Source organism: Porites lutea, chromosome 5 (genome assembly GCF_958299795.1).
Source record: "Porites lutea chromosome 5, jaPorLute2.1, whole genome shotgun sequence".
Lineage (NCBI taxonomy): Eukaryota > Metazoa > Cnidaria > Anthozoa > Scleractinia > Poritidae > Porites > Porites lutea.
Window position 1 is genome coordinate 6,506,341 of NC_133205.1, and position 22,399 is coordinate 6,528,739.

General features: G+C 39.5%; 2 protein-coding genes across 2 annotated transcripts; both read left to right on the top strand.

Moving 5' to 3' along the window:
• The first annotated feature begins 598 nt into the window (after nucleotides 1-598).
• On the top strand, nucleotides 599-6,484 carry LOC140939058 (uncharacterized). Its single transcript, XM_073388613.1, has 5 exons — nucleotides 599-940; nucleotides 3,329-3,370; nucleotides 4,852-4,894; nucleotides 5,333-5,611; nucleotides 6,027-6,484. The coding sequence occupies exons 1-5, from the start codon at nucleotides 703-705 to the stop codon at nucleotides 6,352-6,354; spliced, it is 930 nt and encodes a 309-aa protein (XP_073244714.1). The 5' UTR covers nucleotides 599-702; the 3' UTR covers nucleotides 6,355-6,484.
• A 5,472-nt stretch (nucleotides 6,485-11,956) lies between these two features.
• On the top strand, nucleotides 11,957-22,341 carry LOC140939057 (uncharacterized). Its single transcript, XM_073388612.1, has 5 exons — nucleotides 11,957-12,280; nucleotides 14,923-14,964; nucleotides 19,808-19,853; nucleotides 20,294-20,572; nucleotides 21,232-22,341. The coding sequence occupies exons 1-5, from the start codon at nucleotides 12,037-12,039 to the stop codon at nucleotides 21,557-21,559; spliced, it is 939 nt and encodes a 312-aa protein (XP_073244713.1). The 5' UTR covers nucleotides 11,957-12,036; the 3' UTR covers nucleotides 21,560-22,341.
• Nucleotides 22,342-22,399: the final 58 nt, after the last annotated feature.

The window sequence follows — 22,399 nt, forward strand, 5'->3', positions numbered from 1 at the left end:
AAGTTTTTATTCATGCTTACATTATTCTCTTTTGCAAAACGGATAGCAGTAGGGAAAAATAACTCAGAAGTTTTTAAGTGCTTGTATAAGGATCCTAAATGGAATTTGATACACTGAAGTAATTTCCTGTAGCACGGGGAACCATACAGGAAAGAAGAAAGCCAAGTGAGGTTTATTGAGGTTAGCCGATTTTATCTAAATCCTTTCTAATTCGCACCTTACAAAAACAATCGAATTTTCCCCATACAAATCCTTAGAATTCGAAGGTTACACAACAATGCCGATGTTCAGATAATTCGATTTTGTGCCACCTGTGCCTAGACAAGTGTCAAAATTCTGACCGCCAATAACGTAGCTTGGACATCTACAAAATTAATATTTTAATTTACCAATGGACTCCATCCATCATTTAAAATACCCGTCCGTAGCTTCACGAGGTTCTGCGATACACGTGTTTCTAGTGATTCCTTTATTTTATGTCGTTTTGTTAGTATTGGGCCTTTGCCAACTTTCAGACACACGCGTGCAGCTCCCTGTCCTTCGAAACTAAACCCCCGGCAAAAATAAATAAGATGACGTCACAAGGTTTAACGGTATAGATACAAGTTGGTTCGGAGATCAACTTCATTACTTAAAGGCAGTCAAGGAACTAAGTCTCTACTCCAAAGTGAACAGGCATTAAGAAAAGAATTTGCTGTGGATATGAAGACAACCTTTGTGTTTTTTCTCAGCGCCTGCCTGTATGCAGCTGCCACCAGGTCCCAGACCGGAGCAAAGAACGTTTCAGTGGACAATGACGGCTTGTCGGACGGCAAATTCGTAGAACAGAAGCTTTGCACCTCGGGTACTGTTGCCAATGAAATCACTTCCCTGAAGAAAGAAGTTAAGCAGTTGAAAGAGGTACTGCTTGGACGATTAGACGAGCTGTTAAGGCGACTTGGTAAGACAACAATAACGTTGTTCATATTTATGATTAACCTCTCTCAATCCATGATTTGTGACCTTGTTTTGGGAAACCTGTAGTCTTCTACGCATCCGTGTTTTGTGTCGTCAACGCTTAGGCAGCGCAATTAAGTAGTGGAAACCAAGATTGAAGAAAAATCAGTTTAATCGTCTCAACGCAGTTCCAGACTACAGGATAGAAAAACTTCTTTAATCTAGAGCTACATGAATACAGTGACGGCCCTGTCTTTGAGAGGACGATAGTATCTAAAGATCATTTCCTATCAGTTACCTCTTTTGCAAAATTCATTGATAAGAATAAACAACGGACCAGTGTTATGCAGTGATTGGCTTTTCCAAGATGCTAATTTGCTTTCACCTGATTCACTAAATAATGTTCAACGTCATTTTTTTCAGACCGTCCATTCGAAACGAATTCAAGCTACTCTTCAAAGAAAGCAAATTCTATTAACAAAGCGTGTTGCCAGTAATGAATACTACCGAATACCCTTTAAGAAGATCTACATTCCTGCATTCCAAAGTTAATACTGAGTATTTAGATGTTCCTTGCATCGAATTGTGACTTTCAAATCTTTTGCCTCTTTTCAGTAGGATAAATTTTTAACTGAAAATATGTAAAGTTGAACCCCCATCAAGCAGCTACCCTCTATAGCCATTGAGCGGCCGACAGTGCAAGTCCCGAAAAAATTGTAGTAAGAAAAGAATGGGAAATTTAAAAACCTTTGTCAAGCGGTCACCTCAATTAACGAAAGTTCTCTCATTGTTGCTAATTGGTCCAGAAAAGCAAAGCAAAAATAACCCGCCCCACTAGCTGACAGGGATCACTTTCCACTCAGCTTAAACTAACAGTTTTCTACGTTCTCTAAAATTCCATCACGTTTGACTACCCAGTGTACGTTTCTCCTTCATATTTTACACCGGATATTCCGTAGGAACGGGGGATCAAGGAATGGGGAATATTTAAAAGTGTGAATCTAGGCAGCTCTTTCTCGATCGTCATTTGATTTGATAACGATCCTCTTCTGAGCTCTTCTGGTAACATGATCCAGAAAAGCAATGCAAAAATAACCCGCCCCACTAGCTGACAGGGATCACTTTTCACTCAGCTTAAACTGACAATTTTTAACGTTCTCTAAAATTCCATCACGTTTGACTACCCAGTGTACGTTTCTCCTTCATATTTTACACCGGATATTCCGTCGGAACGGGGGATCAAGGAGTGGGGAATATTTAAAAGTGTGAATCTAGGCAGCTCTCTCTCGATCGTGATTCTGAAAAGCTATTTTGATTTAATAACGATCCTCATTGGTAACATGATCTAGAAAAGCAAAGGTAGCCCAAGCTCGAAATATGAGCATCGGCGAACATCAGCATTGTTGCGTAACATTGATTTGTATGGGGAAAAAACCTATCGTTTCTGTAACCTACGAAAATGAAAGGATTTCAATAAAAAAACAGCTTATCTTACTTAAAATGTGTGTTACATCTCTCCTGTGTGGTCCACGGGCCGATTTATGCCCGTTTTATGGGTTTTTATGTAGACGGTTTTCTCTCTATATAAAGGTTTACCAAGGTTGGGCACTCCAGCGAAGCGGCTCGACTGATCCACCGAAGGAAAACGGCCGGAAATTCGCTCCAACTGCTCCAATCTATCGTGTGTAGGCGGAATTTGGAGGCGAATGGAGCAGTTGGAGCGAATTTCCGGTCGTTTTCCTTCGGTGGATCAGTCGAGCCGCTTCGCTGGAGTGCCCAACCTTGGTAAACCTTTATATAGAGAGAAAACCGTCTACATAAAAAAAACCCATAAAACGGGCATAAATCGGCCCGTGGACCACACAGGAGAGACGTAACACACATTTTAAGTAAGGTAAGATGTTTTTATTGAAATCCTTTCATTTTCGTTGGTTACAGAAACGATAGGTTTTTTTTCCCATACAAATCCTTATATTTTAAATGTTACGCAACAATGCCGATGCTCGCCGATGCTCATATTTCGAGCTTGCGCTACCTGTGAGAAAAGCAAAGCAAAAATAACCCGCCCGACTAGCCGACAGGGAGAAACTGACTTTTTTATGTTCTGTAGAATTCCATCACGTTTGACTACCCTGCGTAAAAAAAGAGGGATCAAGGAATGGGGAATATATAAAAGCGTGAATCTTTCAAATGGGGAATCTTTAAAACGAGGAATCTTTAAAATAGTGAAAAGCCTTTAAACTGGGAATCCTTAAAAGAGGGAAACTTCTCTATCTTACATGAATTCTGTAAAGTTAAAAGCGGCCTTTTGTAAAAAAATATTTGAGAACCAAATATAGTGAATAAATCAAATAAATTGTGGTAATTTTAAATAAACTCCCTTTTATCGCAGGCAAAGATGAATCCACATCAGGCCAGGGGGACTTGTTTAATGGTAGGTTGATCCACTGTACGTTAAGTACTGAATCTAAGAACTATTGACTAGGGGTTCCATATTGGATGTGAAGTGCGGCCCAATGTAGAAAGATCAAGGGGTTGGAACGGTAGTAAATAATCTATTGTATCTCAGTTAAGGATATCACATGGTCTTCAAGGTTGTAAGATTTTTGTCTCGTCACGCAAAGCTAGGAGCGTTACGTGACGAGACAAAAGAGAGACTGTGATGTATAAAATACAAAATGGACGATTTTGAAGTTGAGTTATGTTGTATTTTTAAGCTTGTTATTAACTTTATCTTTATCTTGATGTGTGACTATAATTCAACTTGGACTACTTGTGAAATAAGACATCACGTCTTTACCACATTCGACGCACGTATAAGAAATGTAAAATGTAAAAAATAAACATGGTTTAAAATCCACGAAATTTATTTCGCTCTTCGAGCCTCATCAGTCAATAATTTTTTTTTTCATGAAAGTTGCACTAAAATAGTCACCCGACGACCGAATGTTTCCAAATACGTCAGAGGTGTCTCAGATGGTTTGCTCTATGCTCTAGAAGACTGGTTAATTTGGAGTTGCCCCAAAAACTTTTTATCTCTTCGGATGTCTTAAGGGAACTTTGGTCGTCACAAAAGTTTTACGTGGCTTTTTCGTCTCACCCGAAAGTGTTCGCTACCCTTATAAGTCTGGTCGAAAGTTTGAGGACATAAAGTAGCCTTGCTTTCATTAAAAAATTATAGGGGACGTTTTGTTTTTATACCGAAAGTTTTAGGAGACCTTTTTAAAATAATAATCGCAATATCTCGGTATTAAAATGTGAATAACACAACCTCCGAAAATCGTAGTTAAGCTATCAGAAAACCTCTGAACATTTGAGACGAGTGGAATGGTTATCCAGAAATTTTTAGCTCTTCTCAAGCTTTATAAATTTCTAGGCAACATTTGCTCCTTCGAACAGTTATTTTACAGAAAAAGTCGATGGGTGCCCCTGTGAAGATCGTCTCCTCGAGCCTTCGGTACAAATGTCGATCTTCACATGCGACGAACTGAACTAATACATTGAAAATTTGTATGATAATGTTTATTTAGCCTCGTCTGGGAGAACGTTTATTGCCAATCAGATCCAGATGATTAGTTCGAAGCCTCCTAAGTTCGACGTCTGACCAAACAGACGATGTTAACTTACTTTAGGTCGACCCAAATTAGAGTTTGGTTCGTCTCATGAAAAGTTCGACGTTTGGCCTAGGCTGTTTGTAGTTTTTCAGTGTTATTCTACGATGAGGTGTGGTTTCTTAACACGCCTATTTCTCTCTGATCTTTGACTTTCTACATAGTTTCAGAGACATCAGTAACCCTTTTCTAATCTTTTATTCCTTTTATCTTTTTAAATTTATTTTATACTCGCGTTTCTTTTTTTGGTCGGTTTAAAGCCTTTAACCAACGTCTGTTGAAACTGCGAGATAATTCCTTTTAGGTCCCCTTTCTTTCTGGCTTAACGGTACGGACAGTCAAGTCAGGTAAGAAAATTAATGAAATAATGAAGCAAACTGCGTAGTTTTTCCTTGTGTGTTCCTGACTACAAACACAATTGCAACTCTATGTGGGATGGCAGTATTTGGTGCTGCTTTCTAAATATCCGATATAGTGGGTTCGGAACTACCTTTTTATAGGAAATCGATCCGACGCATCATAAAAAAATTCTCGTTAATTTAAGTCGCGATAATGTAAACATTAATTTCCGCGCCATTAATTTCACTATTTTGGCCCAAAATTCTCGATGCACTCAAGACATTCTTAACACCTTAGGAAAGACGAGTATTTTATCAGGGTGGGGATCCAACTGTGAACAACCCTCGAAGAGCCCAGATTTCTTCGCTTGACCCCATTCGTACGTTTAGAGAAAGTACCACCAAGAAAGTTTTTATTTCGAATTATACGTTTATGCCATTTTGCAGCTTAAACGGATCTGCAAGATACGAGGAGCAAGATGGAAGAACAGCTCTGTATTTAGACGGAAGTATGGGGGCGTTCGCGGAGACTCCGTCTTTTCCCATTTATCGCACAAGCCTGACAATCGCCGTATGGCTCAAAATGAAGAGCTCGGGTGCACAATATGCAGTTTATGGCGACTGGTCTTATCCTTGGTCATTTCGATTGTTTATTGACCCGAGCAGTCACTTTTGTGCCCAGGCGAGAAATACAGCTGGAAAAGATATTTTTTTGTTTTGTACAAGGTAGGTATCTTCACATTTTCTTAGTATTTTTATGAATGTCGATAGTCATTCGTCCGATGAAAGGAAAAGTCATCTCATCCATCTGGATGAATAGCTTATAAACAAGTGTCACTTTTGATCTGAAGTAAATTGACGTCGACAAACCGTTGTTGATTTTAATTCATTGGCTTCCCATACTCAATGAATATTTCAAACAAGTATGGATTTCAACGGCCAACGTAAACAACAGCACGTTAAAGACCTTGAAGTATAGTTTCGATAGAAGTGATGTTTTGTTGAAAAGTTCGCCATCTTGGATACGCCATTTTGATTTAATCAAATCATGTGACAAATTCACTCATAGTCAAATAAATCAAGATGGGAAATGAGCTAAAAACGTTTATGCCACTCAACAATCCCCACTCATACTTTGCAGAGATGCTGTTGTAGTTAACAAGTGGACTCACGTGGCAATGACTTGGGGACGTAAACAAGGTACCGTGAGGCTTTTCATGAACGGAGAGATGAAGGTCAGTAGGAAAGTAACAAGGCGCTCGAAAGACTTCATGAATTCAGGCCATTCAGTGTTCGACATTGGCTTAAAGAGAGATAGCAGAACCACAGCACATGCCTACTTCAGTGACCTCATGGTGTTTAGGCGCGAGCTGCGATTTTCACCCATTAGAAATGTGAACGAGATAAAAGAATATCTCGTTCTTGAACACCCACTGTCAAAAGATTCTGTGGGGACTGTGGGGGCGTGATAGGTACAAGAATTTTTTTATTCTTGGGACTTTAATCCCTTATAAGCATTTCACTGATTTTAATACGAGCAACAATACTTGATTCAAGAAATAATGGATTAATGAATTAAACGTTTCTATGGTTACTGTTCACGTGACTCTCTAGTAGCCAATTAAAAAATCACAAGAGATCACAATGGGCTCTAGAAAATCAATATACTTTGTAGAAATTGAAGAACAAAATTTTTTCTTGCTGCCCTTCGGGCCCCTCCCCTGGATCCGCCCTTGCGAAACACCGAAAAGCCTGAACACGCTATTGGAGTATGAGAGAAGTCTTGACAAGTTTCGCTTGACATGGTTAAATCTTGTCAAATGCTCCCACATACACGAGCAACTCGTGCATCAGGGATTTACAGGGATTAGCCTGATGATTAGGGCTTAGTTTTTTTGGTAAGTGTTTATAAAAAGCGCAAGGGGAACAACTCCTCTTCATTTCTCCCCTCGTGCGCGCGCGCGTCTTCGAAATTTCTTTTTTCGCTTCGCCCCCAAAACACCGGTGCCTGCTACGCAGGCTATACAGGGATTTACGTCCCCGACAGTTCTGCATCAATTATTTTGAGGTGTCTTAGATACACAAGATATACAGCAGCAAGCAGTGTACAAAAAAATGACATAAATAACAGTGTATTCCTAAAATATAAGTTAAACCACATTTTGATATGTCTAAGGCAGAGTATATAATCAGACAAGAGACTATAAAGGGGACAGAGAGGGCATCCCCCATATACACCCTATTCCATAGGTAATTTGTCTCGAGTTATTTTTAGAATCGGGATAAAGTTACCTCGCGCGAGGCGTGGATGTTTCGTGGAGGTTTCGCATGACCAAACGCCGTGCAAATCATGTCGGGCGAGAGGCAATGAAAGCGTAAAAAGATCGAGAGCATTCCTGAATATTGAAGCGAAATGAGTAGGCGCTCACCTGGGAAAAAGGAATCGCTGGACTCTTTGACAACCCGTGAAATCAGTTTAACTCGAAGTTGTCGTAACCTCAGTGCGTTAATAAAATGAGAAATTTTGCCGATCTATTGAAACCGGTCGTTTGTACAATTTAGGGAGTTTAAGATCTAACGACGCGGACGACAACTAGAACGTCAAAAAAACAATAGGTTTAATTAGCAAAACAACAACTTCGCACGTGCAACACACTTTTTTGTTCATTTCTTTCCCGTTTTTGCACGACTACGACGTGAAAATGCCTAATTTCGCGTTTTATGGAGGACGTAAATAAGCAACGACGAAATTTTATTTCTCTTTCTGAGCTTGAATATGGTCCCTTGAAATTCAGCTTTAGGAGGGTTCGCCTACAATTGACAAAGTAAGTGGGTAGGGATAATCGCTATAAAGACTGAAAAAAATAAACATCAAACCAGAAATTGCTCTCTTCAAACTGTAAATTATAAATGATCCTGAGAGAATATTCAGTGTGTTAAGGATTTCCCTGCTCTACTGTTAGCTCTATACAAGAGAGAAGGGCGATTCTTTTTTAATTTCGGTTTCGCTGACACAGCTTTCGCAGAAATCTCGCTGTAGTCGTTTTCGTCGACAAAAGGAATAGCAAAATCGCTCTCCGCGTCTTCCCCCATTTTGTTCTGCGTCATTTCGTGAAGGACGCGTGGCTCTCAGCGTGGGTCATCCACGCGGAACACATTCGCGCTATGTGATTGGCTGTTGTCTAATCCCCCTTGAGATCTGTGGTGTTAAAAATAACTCGAGACGAATTACCTATGGAATAGGGTGTATATGGGGGATGCCCTCTCTGTCCCCTTTATGGTCTCTTGAATCAGATAAGAGCTAAGAAATGAGATGATATCCTAGATATAATCATCGATCCTTGGTTAAGCAGTTGCGAGGTTAGTTCTGATAACCCATTAGTACTGCTTAATTGACTACTAAAAGTAACATAGTCCAGCAATTACGGCTGGAGAAGTACTTTTCCTGTAGTGTGCCTTCCCTCCAACATATCATGAGCCTTCTTCGCGTCAGCCAGAGGGACAACCGTGATTCCTCCGTTAAACTTAAGCTTTCCTTCGGCCAACCAAGAAAATAGCTCGTTAGCTCTCTGTTTGTATTCTGCGGGGTCCTCTACAAAGTGGAGAAAGTGCCCAAAGGTCACGTAAGAGGAGCCCTTGGCTAACATGCCGACGTTTAGTGGATCGGGAGGGCCCGAAGCTCCACCGTAAACAACCACTGTTCCTCTTCGCGCCAAGCAATCAAAGTCTGAATAAAACGAAATGCAAGGGTGACAGATTCAGTGATAGACCTTATAAAGGGACTATTAAAGGATAGAACAGAGAAGTACTCTTGGCCCCAGTTGTTCAAAAGATGGATAGTACTCTCCACTGGATAAATCGATATTTCTAACCATAAGAACTTTATCCCAAAATATCACGATAACGCTCTTGCATATACAGATTTCGCTTAAACTGCACGAACATCGAGGCGGCTATTGGAGGAAAAAGCTCCGGTAAACGATTCTGGAAGAGCAGTTCCCAGTGCCGAGAAATACTACTGCAAGTAAAATAGGTAATAACCTCATTTCGTTGCTATGACAACTCCGATGTCATTGCAACCTTGATCATAACAAATTTTCATCTTTATCTGATACAACTGTGATGGCAATTTTTCCAAATCTTTATTTATGGCGACGTAGTTTATGCTCAAATTTGGGAGATATTGACCCTGAAAAACTGAATCGAACCACCTTAAATGCGTTACATTCCTCACGGGAGGTGAGGACCGGCTCAGTGTAAATCGAACTGCGAAGAACACGCTGGTTCTGAAAAACGTTTTGAGAATACAACCCTTCTCCTTGATTAGCTAACGCATAAAATTCAATTAAGAGAGGAAAAGATCACACTGAAAACCCTGGTTCTGAGTCGAGAAGCGAACACGCTGCTTAATGTAAATCGAGCTGCGAAGAACAAGCTCAGTGGTTCTGACAATAATTGGAACGTAAAACCCTATTTCTTGATCAGCTGCTGCTTTAAACGCAATTTATAAAGCCGACCCACAAAAGCACTAATAGCCCTTTCAAACTAGAAATCGCTCACCTGTTAGGGCCTCTTGATCAGAACACTGAAAAAACAGCTGCACACGGCATCACCCAATTTCGAATCACGAGTTGTAAATACCAGATCATGACATCACTGCCCAAATATAGGGTCTTACTTAAACCCAAATGTGGTCAAATAAGGCAAATTTTAGAGGGTTACGCAGAATTTGAGAGTTTTTGCCTACAATGCGCGGGATTATGAACCTGCCGCCGAGGCAACCTCGCTTCTTAGCTCGGTTGCCTCGTTGGCAATTACATACATACTGAACCAAGTTAATCCGGCAGTAAATCAGCGAATTTATTTTACCGTAGAGTTTCAGGAATTGCTACATCAATTCAGAGAAAGTCGTCTCAATATTCACTCTCTTTCAAACGCTTTCACGAAAACGTGGCCTTTTACACGAAATAGGATTTCCTCACTCAGTCTTGCATGCCTCACTTTTAGTCTTGCACCATTAGTCTTTATCGACGATCGAATTCAATGTACGCGGTTAGGCGTGTATGAATACACAAAAATCAAGAGCCTGGGGAAGTTACATCGTTGCCAAAATGCCGACACGTCATCAAAATGATCGCCGAAAATAAACTGCATGCTGAACCGCGACTCCATTTTGCTAATAGAGAGATTAAGATTCACGTTTACACCAAACGTGAATTTGTACCACGTGACCAAGCTGTTCCCTTAATTGTCGTTAACTGTTTATTACTTCAACTAAAAAATAAGTAGTTTCACGCCAGTTTTATGCATAAGAATTGTTCTGGACAGTTTTTATCCTATGAAAAGGGTGGGGATGCTCGTCGTCTCGCTTAGGGGTGTTCTAGGCAAAACGCCATAATATGTAGCCGTGAAGGTCTCGTTTAAGGTTGCACGCGAAAAATATAAAAAAATATATATTGTCTGTGTTTTACCATGGTCTCTTTTACGGGTAAAAAAAAAAAACGCCCAGATCGGTCTCCTTTAGAGGTTTAATTCAAAATTTCCGACTAGCATCCCCACCCCTTTCGTATGCGGAGTCTCCCCCCGGGAAAGTGACCTTACCATTTACCTTCCATCCGGGATTACCGAAATTTTCTGTCAAATGGTAAGCACCCCAGATGTTCCGTTGCTGCCGGAAATTTTTCGATGGAACGACCCAAAAAGTCGTGATCCGGCATTTACTTTCCAACCGCATTTTTCGGAACATTTTGGTAAATGGTATATAAACAACCACCTTATTAATTTAAGACACGCAGGAGCCGATCATGCAGATTAGTACGATGATTAACTTGGGGACTGGATCGTCCAGGCGTTTTTAAACTTGACGAGAAGATGAGCATTTGCTCTTCGCCTCCCCAAGATCACGGGGGAAATGCAAATTGCAGCTGGCTGGAAAGTGATCTGCAAGTGAGAAAATGTGATGCTATTGAGAACCTGTATGTGCCGAAAATGGAGGCGGTAATGGTGAGTTGAAGGACTTTGTCATTCTGATATCAACCTGAAGAGATTTTTGGCAGTCAGAAATAGATATCAACATCATGAGTCAGGTGTACTTGAATGCGGGGTCGCTCCGGAATGTAAAATATTGTTTGTATTCCCAAGGAAAAAAAAGTATAGGATTACATTATAGGGGGGGGGGGGCTTTTTTCCCATTTGATATCTGCATGTCTGAAAAGTGGGGTCATTATAAATTACATAATTTTTGTGCTGCTCTGCCTTGTGGTTGGCCAAACCGAAATCCGTGGAAGAGCTTCCAATTTTCGTCTTCCGCCCTCCGCCTTCCAACTCTCTACTTTTAACTTCCAACTAATTACAACTTCCAACTCCCAGCTTCAAGCCTCTTTGTCCTCGAATAGTCTCTGTTTGTCTCCTTCCAAAAGCCTTGAGGAGAAAAATTAGCTTGAGACCTGAATTTGAAGTTTTTATTCATGTTAACATTATTACAATTTCCATGATCACCATTATTATAATTTCCATGATCACCAAAACGGATAACAGTAAGGAAAAATAACTCAGAAGTTTTTAAGTGCTTGTATAAGGATCCTAAATGGAATTTGATTCCCTGAAGTAATTTGCTGTGGCTCCGGGAACCATACAGGAATGAAGAAACCCAAGTGAGGTTCATTAAGGTTGGCCGATTTTATCTAAATCCTTTCTAATTCGTAGCTTACAAAAACAATCGAATTTCCCCCATACAAATCCTTAGAATTCGAAGGTTACACAATGCCGATGGTCATATAAGTCGAGTTTGGGCCATCTGTGCCTAGACAAGTGTCAAAATTCTGACCGCCAATAACGTAGCTTGGACATCTACAAAATTAATATTTTAATTTACCAATGGACTCCATCCATCATTTAAAATACCGTCCGTAGCTTCACGAGGTTGTGCTATTTTGTTTGTATTGTCCTTCGCCGACTTTCAGACACACGCGTGCAGTTCCCTGTCCTAGAAAAACATCGAAACCAAACCCCCGGCAAAATAAATAAGATGACGTCACAAGGTTTAACGGTATAGATACAAGTTGTTTCGGAGGTCAACTTCATTACTTAAAGGCAGACAATGATCTACGTCTCTACTCCAAATTGAACAGGCATTAAGAAAAGAATTTGCTATGGATATGAAGACAACCTTTGCGTTTTTTCTCAGCGCCTGCCTGTATGCAGCTGCCACCAGGTCCCAGACTGGAGCAAAGAACGTTTCAGTGGACAATGTCACCTTGTCGGACGGCAAATTCGTAGTACAGCAGATTTGTACCTCGGGTGCTGCTGCCAATGAAATCACTTCCCTAAAGAAAGAAGTTAAGCAGTTAAAAGAGGTACTGCTTCAACGATTAGACGAGCTGTTAAGGCGACTTGGTATGACAACAATAACTTTCTTTGTAATTGATGATTTACCTCTCTCAATCCGTGATTTGTGACCTTGTTTTGGGAAACCTGTACGTAGTCTTCTACGCATCGGTGTTTTGTGTCTTCAACGCTTAGGCAGCGCAATTAAATAGTGGAAACCAAGATTGAAGAAAAATTAGTTTAATCGTCTCAACGCAGTTCCAGACTACAGGATAGGAAAACTTCTTTAATCTAGAGCTAGATGAATGTCTTTGAGAGAAAGATAGTATCTAAAGATCATTTCCTATCAGTCAGGGGCACCCAACGGCAATTTTCGGAAAATATCTGTTCGGAAGACGATTTGAGATCAAGAATTTTCGGAACATTTGTTGTTAAATTTTTTGCTTGCCTGCCTCTCCTAGGATTTTCGAACATCTACAAAATGGTATAATTAACCATTTTTAAAGGATTTTTACCCATGAAAAGGCCACCTAGAATTTTCGGGAGCCTTTTCCTGGCTGAAATTTTCGAAAAGGTAAGTTTTGATCCCTATAATTTTCGGATCACTAGACTTTCAGCTAGGAAATCCGAACAAATGAAAAGTTTTTAGGGGATAAAAATATGCCTATATCTACCGTTTAAATACTAAAATACGTTCAACAATGCTGTGTTAAGTGGTTTTGAACTATATCCTTGTTGGGTGCCCCTGATCAGTAACCTCTTTTGCAAAATTCATTGATAAGAATAAACAACGGACCAGTATTATGCAATGATTGGCTTTCCAGGATGCTAATTTGCCGTCACCTGATTCACTAAATAATGTTCAAAGTCATTTTTTTCAGACCGTCCATTCGAAACGAATTCAAGCTACTCGTCAAAGAAAGTAAATTTACCTTTACAAAGCATGTTGCCAGTAACGAATCACTACCGAATACCCTTTAAGAACATCTACATTCCTGCATTCCAAAGTTAACACTAGGGCCATTTATACGAGGAAAAAAAAGACGCGTCTTACATAAGACGCGTCTTAAATAAGACGCGAACTGTACCATTTATACGAGCATGTCTTATCTAATAAGACGCGTCTTAGCTAAGCCGCCTCTTATTTTAGACGAAATGTGCCGTTTATACGGAAAGTTCGCGTCTTATTTAAGAATTTAAGACGCGTCTTATGTAAGACGCGTCTTATTTTTCCTCGTATAAATGGCCCTACTGAGTAATCAAGATGTTTATTGTATCGAATTTTGACTTTCGAATCTTTTACCTCTCTTCAATATGATTATTTTTTAAATGAAAATATGTACAGTTGAACCTCCATCAAGCACCGACCTATTAAGTGGCTTACCCTCTATAGCTATTGAGCGGCCGATAGTCCAAGTCCCGAAAAATTTGTAGTGAGAAAAGAATTGGAAATTTAAAAACCTTTATCAAGCGGCCACCTCAATTAGCGAAAGTTCTCTCATTGTTGTCACCTCTGTTAAGCGGCCATCAAGCGCTGAATACATTTAATTTGGCTTTATTTCAAAAATAGAGTAGAGTAAAATACAGTCGGAGACAGAAGGTGACCGATTGTGGACCAGTAATGCTGCATCATTGTCGTCGTCGTCGTCCTCCTCATCATCATCAGGGACCTTAAGCAAGGTTCGACGACGACTGTGAAAACGTCGGTAAAGAAATGAATCTGCGTTCTTTCAAACTTAATCCCATCTATTTGGACCCGCTCAATATGGCCATTTATACGAGGAAAAATAAGACGCGTCTTAAATAAGACGCGAACTGTACTATTTATACGAGCATGTCTTATCTAATAAGACGCATCTTAGCTAAGCCGCGTCTTATTTTAGACGAAATGTGCCGTTTATACGGAAAGTTCGCGTCTTATTTAAGACACGTCTTATTTTTCCTCGTATAAATGGCCCTAATATGTCAAATGCAGGCGACTTTTCCTGGAGTTGAATTCTTAAGGTTTTTTTTAATTCGGGTCCAAAAGGAGAAAACTTACCAAAATTGTAGTTTGTAAATTGTGAGAACTAAACGGTTTGCAGAAGGCTTCCTCAAGTCGTTGGCTACTTCCAACTCCCATAAACTAAGTGGAGTAGGTGGAAATTTAGTGTCGAAATTAAATATCCTAAAATATGCCCTACCCGTTTTATGTCAAGGATGTTTTTCACAGCAAAAGTAAACAGATCCGTCTAGGCAGCTCTCTCTCGGTCGTGATTCTGAAAAGCTATTTTGTTTCAATGACGATCCTCTTTCGTAACATTATGCAGAGAAGCAAAGCAAAAATAACCTGTCCGGACAGTCAGGGACCACTTTCCACTCAGCTTAAACTGACTATTTTTTACGTTCTCTAAAATTCAATCACGTTTGACTACCCTGTGTACGTTTCTCCTTCATATTTCACACTGGATTTTCCGTCGGAACGGGGGATCAAGGAATGGGGAATATATAAAGCGTGAATCTTTCAAATGAGGAATCTTTACGAAAACGAGGAATCTTTAAAATGGGGAAAAGCCTTTAAATTTTAAGCTTTAAAAGGGGGAAACTTCTCCATCTTACATGAATTCAGTAATGTTAAAAGCGGCCTTTTGTAAAGAAATATTTGAGAACCAAATATAGTGAATAAATCAAATAAATTGTGGTAATTTTAAATAAACTCCCTTTTATCGCAGGCAAAGATGAGTCCTCATCTGGCCAGTGGGACTTGTTTAATGGTAGGTTGATCCACTGTACGTTAAGTACTGAATCTAAGAACTATTGATTAAGGGTTCCATACTGGAAGTGAAGTGCGGCCCAATGTAGAAAGATCAAGGGGTTGGAACGGTAGTAAATAATCTATTGTAACTCGGTTTAGGATATCAGATGGTCTTCAAGGTCTTAGATTTTTGTCTCGTCACGCAAAGCTAGGAGAATTTCGTGACGAGACAAAAGAGAGACTATGATGTATAAATTACAAAATGCACGAATTTCCGACGAATTTGAAGTTGAGTTATATTGTATTTTTAAGCTTGTTATTAACTTTATCTTTATCTTGATGTGTGACTATAATTGAACTTGAACTACTTGCAAAATAAGACATCACGTCTTTACCACATTCTACGCACGTATAAGAAATGTAAAATGTAAAAATAAACATGTTTTAAAATCCATGGATTATATTTAGCTCTTCGAGCCTCATCAGTCAATAATTTTTTCTTCATGTAAGATGCACTAAAATAGTCTGCGTGTTCGCCAGTGTCATGTAAGCCAATATGGTGTATTCTATTTCACTTGGTCACGTGCGACTACCGCGCGTAGAACGCGGAAATAATTCCATTCGTTCTTAGAGTTCATCAACGAGCCTTCCGGTACTTGATCTATCCGAACATTCTCCGAAATCTGCCTCAACATGGCGTCGTTGGAGTAAGAACCGCAGGGGCACCCAACGAGAGTATAGTTCAAAACCACATAAACATAGCACTGTTGAACGTACTTTAGTATTTAAACGGTAGATAAAGGCTTATTTTTATCCCCTAAAAATTTTTCATCTGTTCGGATTTCCTAGCTGAAAGTATAGTGATCCGAAAATTATAGGGATCAAAATTTACGTTTTCGAAAATTTCAAATATACGATTTTTTTGAAGTTTGAAAATCCTAGGAGAAGCAGGCAAGCAAGAAATTTGTCAGAAAATGATCCGAAAATTCTAGACCTCTAATCGTCTTCCGAACAGATAATTTTCCGAAAATTGTCGTTGGGTGCCCCCTGGAACCGGTAACGTTCATTTCAAATTTCTGCATTTCACTGTCGTGTTTCTCTTTACAGTGCTTCCATAAGGCTGATCTCTCTTCCTTTTTGGCCAGTGACTTAATGTGCTCTTTTCCTCTAGTATACGCGCTGCTTGATGTTTCTCCGATATAAATGTCATTACACTCAGCACATTTTATGTTATAAGTCACGCTCTGTCTGTCACACGGTCCTTTTCCATCTTCTCTACACACTGGGCAATCCCCTCTTTCACATTTTCGTGATTTAAACGGATCAGATCTCTGATAAAATAAAATGCATACTCCAAAATCAGTTTGGATTGTTATTGACAAATACACAACAAAGCCATATTTTTAAAAAAACTTCCAGAAAGCATCTTCGATTTAGTGAATTGTCACTGAATTGTACATATTCATTTCTATTGTATTAATTCTTTTATTTTTAATTCTTTTTCGGCGCCTCCTTGCTGCATTCACCTCGTTAGAAAAAGTAGTGAACTACAACAGGAAGGTTATCTGCTAAAAATGATTAAGCTGAGTTGATTGTTTAGGGAGCTTTGAAACTAATTGTCTTCTCGTGGCGGTGCGAAATTGTCTCATCGATTGTGTTCGTGATCCACAACGATCCACAGCTAATAACTGGCTGGGCTCGTGGACAGAAAGTGCTGCGAAACATATGAAAGAACATTGTCTTCCCCTCGAATCCTCACTTAAACGTTCGCTACCTTTCCAAAATACTTAACTTTAGAACTGACATGACAAGCAAATGAGTAACTTGAGCTGACATGCTGCGTTTCAGAAAATCACATGAGAGAAAATTTCAGTCTCTTACGGTATTTTAATTTATAACCGGAAAGCTTGTAAGCCCTGTAAGCCGCTTACACGAAAGCTTATGCTGAAAACCTGTCCGTAAATCGTGCCTGGTATACTCACAAAATTGGCCGCCATTGTACTGTCCTGGATTGGGTGCTACGCGGCGGGGACTGGGAACTGGTAAAACAGCGAAACAAACTTCCAAACTTCCAAACGAACTTCCCAACAAATCGAGTTCTCAGACGCTTTCAAGACAAAAATAGGTAGCAAGAGAAGGTAGCTACCCTGCTCGGGCCGTAATATCCTTAACAGCCCTACTGCCGGACCTCATTAAACAGATATCCGATTCTCAAACGATATAGCAAATGCTTATGATTGACTTCATAATTTCATCGATCGTAAAGCATTTTACGAGGGTCTGAATGGGGTTTAGTGTTTAGTGTTATTTGCCCTTAATTTTTAGTATTTGCTGTTAAATTGGCCAATTTTTTTAATGTTTACTGTTTCCGAAGAAAATACTTTTCGTAATAGTGTTTGGAGGGTTCTTCGGACATCTTCGGCAATGGTCGGACCTCTTCGTTAGACTTCGGAAATCTTTGACACTCTTCGGGAATCGTCGGTAGCCTTCGGAAATCTTCTGAAATAATCCGGAATTGTCGTAAAATGGCCGGAAACTCCTTGATATACTAAACAAAATAGTATTGGCCTTTTTAGAGCCGTTTTTGCTTCAATCTGGAAAAAAATATACTGTTTTAAAGAATTTTTTACTGTTAGTGTTAAAATGCCTAAAATTTAAGTGTTTCGTGTTACAAAGCCAATTGAAAAATGAAGTGTTTAATGTTATCGAGGTATACCCCCATTCAGATGGATCCTCTTTTGCGAGCAGACGCATTAATGCACCTATCAATGTAAACCCCGTGGGGGGGGGGGGGGAGTGCGGGCAAGGGGTGGGGATTTGACAAATTTTAAAATTTTTCGATCAAATTCCCCAGGGTGGGAAACGAAAGGTCAATCAAAAGTGTCAAAAAAGCCCCCACCCCAGGGGAAAAAATCTAAACAAACAATGCTATAATACCATATAAAACGAATAAAAGAACATTTCAAACACGTTGTTACTACTTTTATTTACGGTTAACGGAAGCTCCATTAAATTACTGGCTGTAATTAAGTATTTTATCTCTCCACTAGCATCTCTTATCTTGAACAAAATCACTCCAGGAAGATTGACCGTGCTATATAATATTAATAAAACGTAAAATGCTTTATAACATCTGCTCAACATGTCGGAACAGGTCGGATCAGTGACCCCTAAAAAATCCTCTGACTTTCATGGTGGAATTCGATTTCAATCGAGTTTTACAATCAGATGGGAACTTGAAGATAAAAACTTCCACAAAATAGACATTATCTGTTTAGATGACAGTTTAAAGTATCAGATTATGGCGATTAAAACAAATGAAAATTTCATACCTTTCTCCAACAACGTGACTTTCAGGAAGCCTCGAGGGACTAGCCTGAGTATCAGGCCTTCGAGGGACGGACTTGGTAACTGCTTCTGAATTGATACCAGGCTTCTGTCGGTCAAAGTCAAATGTCCCGACCCCGGGGTCGCTTCACACGATCAAAAGCCCGACAGCGGGGATAGTCCCAGGTATCAAATCCCCTCCCCTTGCCCGCACTACCCCCCCACGGGGTTTACATTGATAGGTGCATAACTCTTAGTATTTACTCTAGTGAGCTAGTTATTGTTACATGGTTTACATGGATTACTACTAAAGAACACACGCCTTATAAGTACTTATAAGAGCCCAGAAGTAACTGATCAGAAGTGACTTAGGCCTAGGCCAACGTCGAACTTTTCATGAGATGAACCAAACTTAGGAAGTTAAGTTCATGAAAAGTTCGACGTCTGGCTCAGTTACGTTCGTCTGAACGGGTTTGGATCGTCCAACACGTTCTATCCGCCTGCTTCAGACGGGCAGAATTAAAGTCTGAAGACAGGGGCACCCAACGACGGAATGTTTCCAAATACGTCAGAAGTGTCTCAGATGGTTTGCTCTATGCTTTAGAAAACTGTTTGGTTAATTTGGAGTTGCCTCAAAAACTTTTTATCTCTTCGGATGTTTTAAGGGAACTTTGGTCGTCACAAAAGTTTTACGTGGCTTTTTCGTCTCATCCGAAAGTGTTCGCTACCCTTATGAGTCTGGTCGAAGGTTTGAGGACCTGAAGTAGCCTTGCTTTCATTAGAAAATTATAGGGAACGTTTTGTTTTCATACCGAAAGTTTTAGGAGACCTTTTTAAAATAACAATCGCAATATCTTGGTATTAAAATGTGAATAACACAACCTCCGAAAATCGTAGTTAAGCTATCAGAAAACCTCCGAATATTTGAGACGAATTGAATGGTTATCGAGACATTTTTAGCTCTTCTCAAGCTTTAGAAATTTCTAGGCAACATTTGCTCCTTTGAACAGTTATTGTAGAGAAAAAGTCGATGGGTGCCCCTGTGAAGATCGTCTCCGGGACAAATGTCGATCTTAACATGCGACGAACTGAACAAATACATTGAAAATTTGTATAATAAAGTTTATTTAGCCTCGTCTGGGAGAACGTCTATTGCCAATCTGATTCAGATGATTAGTTCGAAGCGTCCTAAGTTCGACGTCTGACCCAACAAACGATCTTAACTTAGTTTAGGTTAACCCAAATTAGAGTCTGGTTCGTCTCATGAAAAGTTCGACGTTTGGCCTAGGCTTCAGTCTTTTAAAATTGTTTGTAATTTTTTTTAGTGTTATTCTACGATGAGGTGTGGTTTCTTAACATGCCTATTTCTCTCTGATCTTTGACTTGCTACATAGTTTAAGAGACATCAATAACCCCTTTCTAATATTTCATTCCTTTTATCTTTTTAAATTTGTTTTATACTTGCGTTTCTTTTTTTTGCGGGGTTTAAAACCTTTAACCACCGTCCGTTGAAACTGCGAAATAATTCCTTCCAGGTCTCCTTTCTTTCTGGCGGCTCAACGGTATGGACGGTCAAGTCAGGTAAGAACATTAATGAAATAATGAACCAAACTGCATAGTTTTTCCTTGTGTGTTCTGCTACAAACACAATGCAGCTCTTTGTGGGTTGGCAGTAATCGGTGCTGCTTTCTAAATATCCGACAGTAGTGGGTTAGGGACTTCGTTTTTATAGGAAATTCATCCTACGCATGATCATGAAAAAAATTCGCGTTAATTTAAGTCACGTTAAAGTAAACGTTAATTTCCGCGCGATTAATTTCATTATTTTGGCCCAAAATTCTCGATGCACTCAAGACATTCTTAACACCTTAGGAAAGACGATTATTTTGTCGGGGTGGGGATCCAACTGTGACGAACCCTCCAAGTGGCCAGATTTCTTCGCTTGACCCCATTCGTACGTTTAGGGAAAGTACCACCAAGAAAGTTTTCATTTCGGATTATACGTTTATTCCATTTTACAGCTTAAAGGGATCTGCAAGATACGAGAAGCAAGATGGAAGAACAGCTCTGTATTTAGACGGAAGTAGTGGGGCGTTCGCGGAGACTCCGTCTCTTCCCATCCATCGCACAAGCCTCACAATCGCCGTATGGATCAAAATGAAGAGCTCGGGTGCACAATATGTAGTTTATGGCGACTGGTCTTATCCTTGGTCATTTCGAGTGTATATTGCCCCAAGCAGTCACTTTTGTGCCGATGTGAGAAATATAGCTGGAAAAGATATTTTTGTGTTTTGTACCAGGTAGGTATCTTCACATTTTCTTATTAATTTTATGAATGTCAATAGTCATTCGTCCCATGAAAGGAAATCCAAACTAGTCTTGGATATTGGATTCCACGTCGTGAATTGCGGATACCAGGTACTGGATCCCAGTCTTTGTCAGTGAAAGTTGGATTCTGGATTTCATTCGTTACTGGGATTCCGGATTCCTTGAACTTTACTCCAGATTCCAGAGCCCAGGATTTTAGATTTCTCAAGCAAAATTTTCCCGGATTCCGGATTCCAAAAAGCAAAAATTTCTCGCATTTCGGAATCCGAATCCCTTACACTATGGGGCGAAGTCATCTCATTCATCTGGATGAATAGCTTATAAACAAGTGTCACTTTTGATCTGAAGTAAATTGACATCGACAAACCGTTGTTGATTTTAATTTATTGGCTTCCCATACTCAATGAATATTTCAAACAAGTATGGATTTCAACGTAAACAACAGCACGTTAAAGACCTTGAAGTGTAGTTTCGATAGAAGTGATGTTTTGTTGAAAAGTTCGCCATCTTGGATACGCCATTTTGATTTATTCAAATCATGTGACAAATTCGCTCATAGTCAAATAGATCGAGATGGGAAATGAGCTAAAAACGTTTATGCCACTCAACAATCCCCACTCATACATTGCAGAGATACTGTTGTAGTTAACAAGTGGACTCACTTGGCAATGACTTGGGGACGTACACAAGGTACCGTGAGGCTTTTCATGAACGGAGAGATGAATGTCAGTAAGATAGTAACAAGCAACTCCAAGGACTTTATGAATTCAGGCCATTCAGTGTTCGACATTGGCTTAAAGAGAGATAGCAGAACCACAGCACATGCCTACTTCAGTGACCTCATGGTGTTTAGGCGCGAGTTGCGATTTTCACCCATTAAAAATGTAAATGAGATAAAAGAATATCTTGTTCTTAACCACCCACTGTCAAAAGATTCTGTGGGGACTGTGGGGGTGTGATAGGTACAAGAATTTTTTTATTCTTGGGACTTTAATCCCTTATAAGCATTTCACTGAATTAAATACGAGCAACAATACTTGATTCAAGAAATAATAATAAACGTTTCTATGGTTACTGCTCACGTGACTCTCTAGCAGCCAATTAAAAAATCACAATAGATCATAATAGGCTCTAGAAAATCAATATACTTTGCACAAATTGAAGAACTTGTCCTATTTGAATTATCACGTTTTATTTTTGTGACGTCACAACAGATGATATCACAAAATAGATTTTTTGGTCATACGCAGCACTAATAATTTGCAACAATGATTTAAGAGAAATACAATAGTGAAAGTTTCACCTCATAATATTCTATAGTTTAAGAGATATAGGCAACATGCCATGCATATTTTTAAAAAAAATTAGACAATTTCTTGGCCGATTTACTGTCAAACTGAGAAAACCGTGAACACCTAAAAAATTTCAGGAATTTTGATTGTGTACTGGCCAATCACATTAAAGTTCAGGACACGCTAGTAAACCTCAAAACTACAGAATAGTTACCGTTGCTGTTTGTGGTTTAGTTATCTCGAGCCTTATTAGCTTATTTCTCGCAACACAATAACATTCCATAAATATTTATGGTGTTCCCGGTTTTGTGAGTTTCACAGTAAAGCACTTTTTTCCTCAGCGTGTATATTAAGTAACTTTTAAGCTTAGCGGACCCCATCGTATCAATAAACTGAATGGAAGGCAACGGCTAATTGTACCTAAAATAAACCTTCATTTTTTAAGGCAAGTCCTAAGAGTTTCGTTGGGCATAACAGCCGATCGATATACATTCAACATTATCATTG

What these genes read in the sequence shown, in the direction of transcription:
- LOC140939058 (XM_073388613.1), top strand. Translation starts at nt 703, where the DNA reads ATGAAGACAACCTTTGTGTTTTTTCTCAGCGCCTGCCTGTATGCAGCT. An exon ending in CGAGCTGTTAAGGCGACTTG is followed by an intron (nt 941 to 3,328) that starts GTAAGACAACAA and finishes CTTTTATCGCAG; the next exon opens with GCAAAGATGAATCCACATCA. An exon ending in CCAGGGGGACTTGTTTAATG is followed by an intron (nt 3,371 to 4,851) that starts GTAGGTTGATCC and finishes AATTCCTTTTAG; the next exon opens with GTCCCCTTTCTTTCTGGCTT.
- LOC140939057 (XM_073388612.1), top strand. Translation starts at nt 12,037, where the DNA reads ATGGATATGAAGACAACCTTTGCGTTTTTTCTCAGCGCCTGCCTGTAT. An exon ending in CCAGTGGGACTTGTTTAATG is followed by an intron (nt 14,965 to 19,807) that starts GTAGGTTGATCC and finishes AATTCCTTCCAG; the next exon opens with GTCTCCTTTCTTTCTGGCGG. An exon ending in GGTATGGACGGTCAAGTCAG is followed by an intron (nt 19,854 to 20,293) that starts GTAAGAACATTA and finishes TCCATTTTACAG; the next exon opens with CTTAAAGGGATCTGCAAGAT.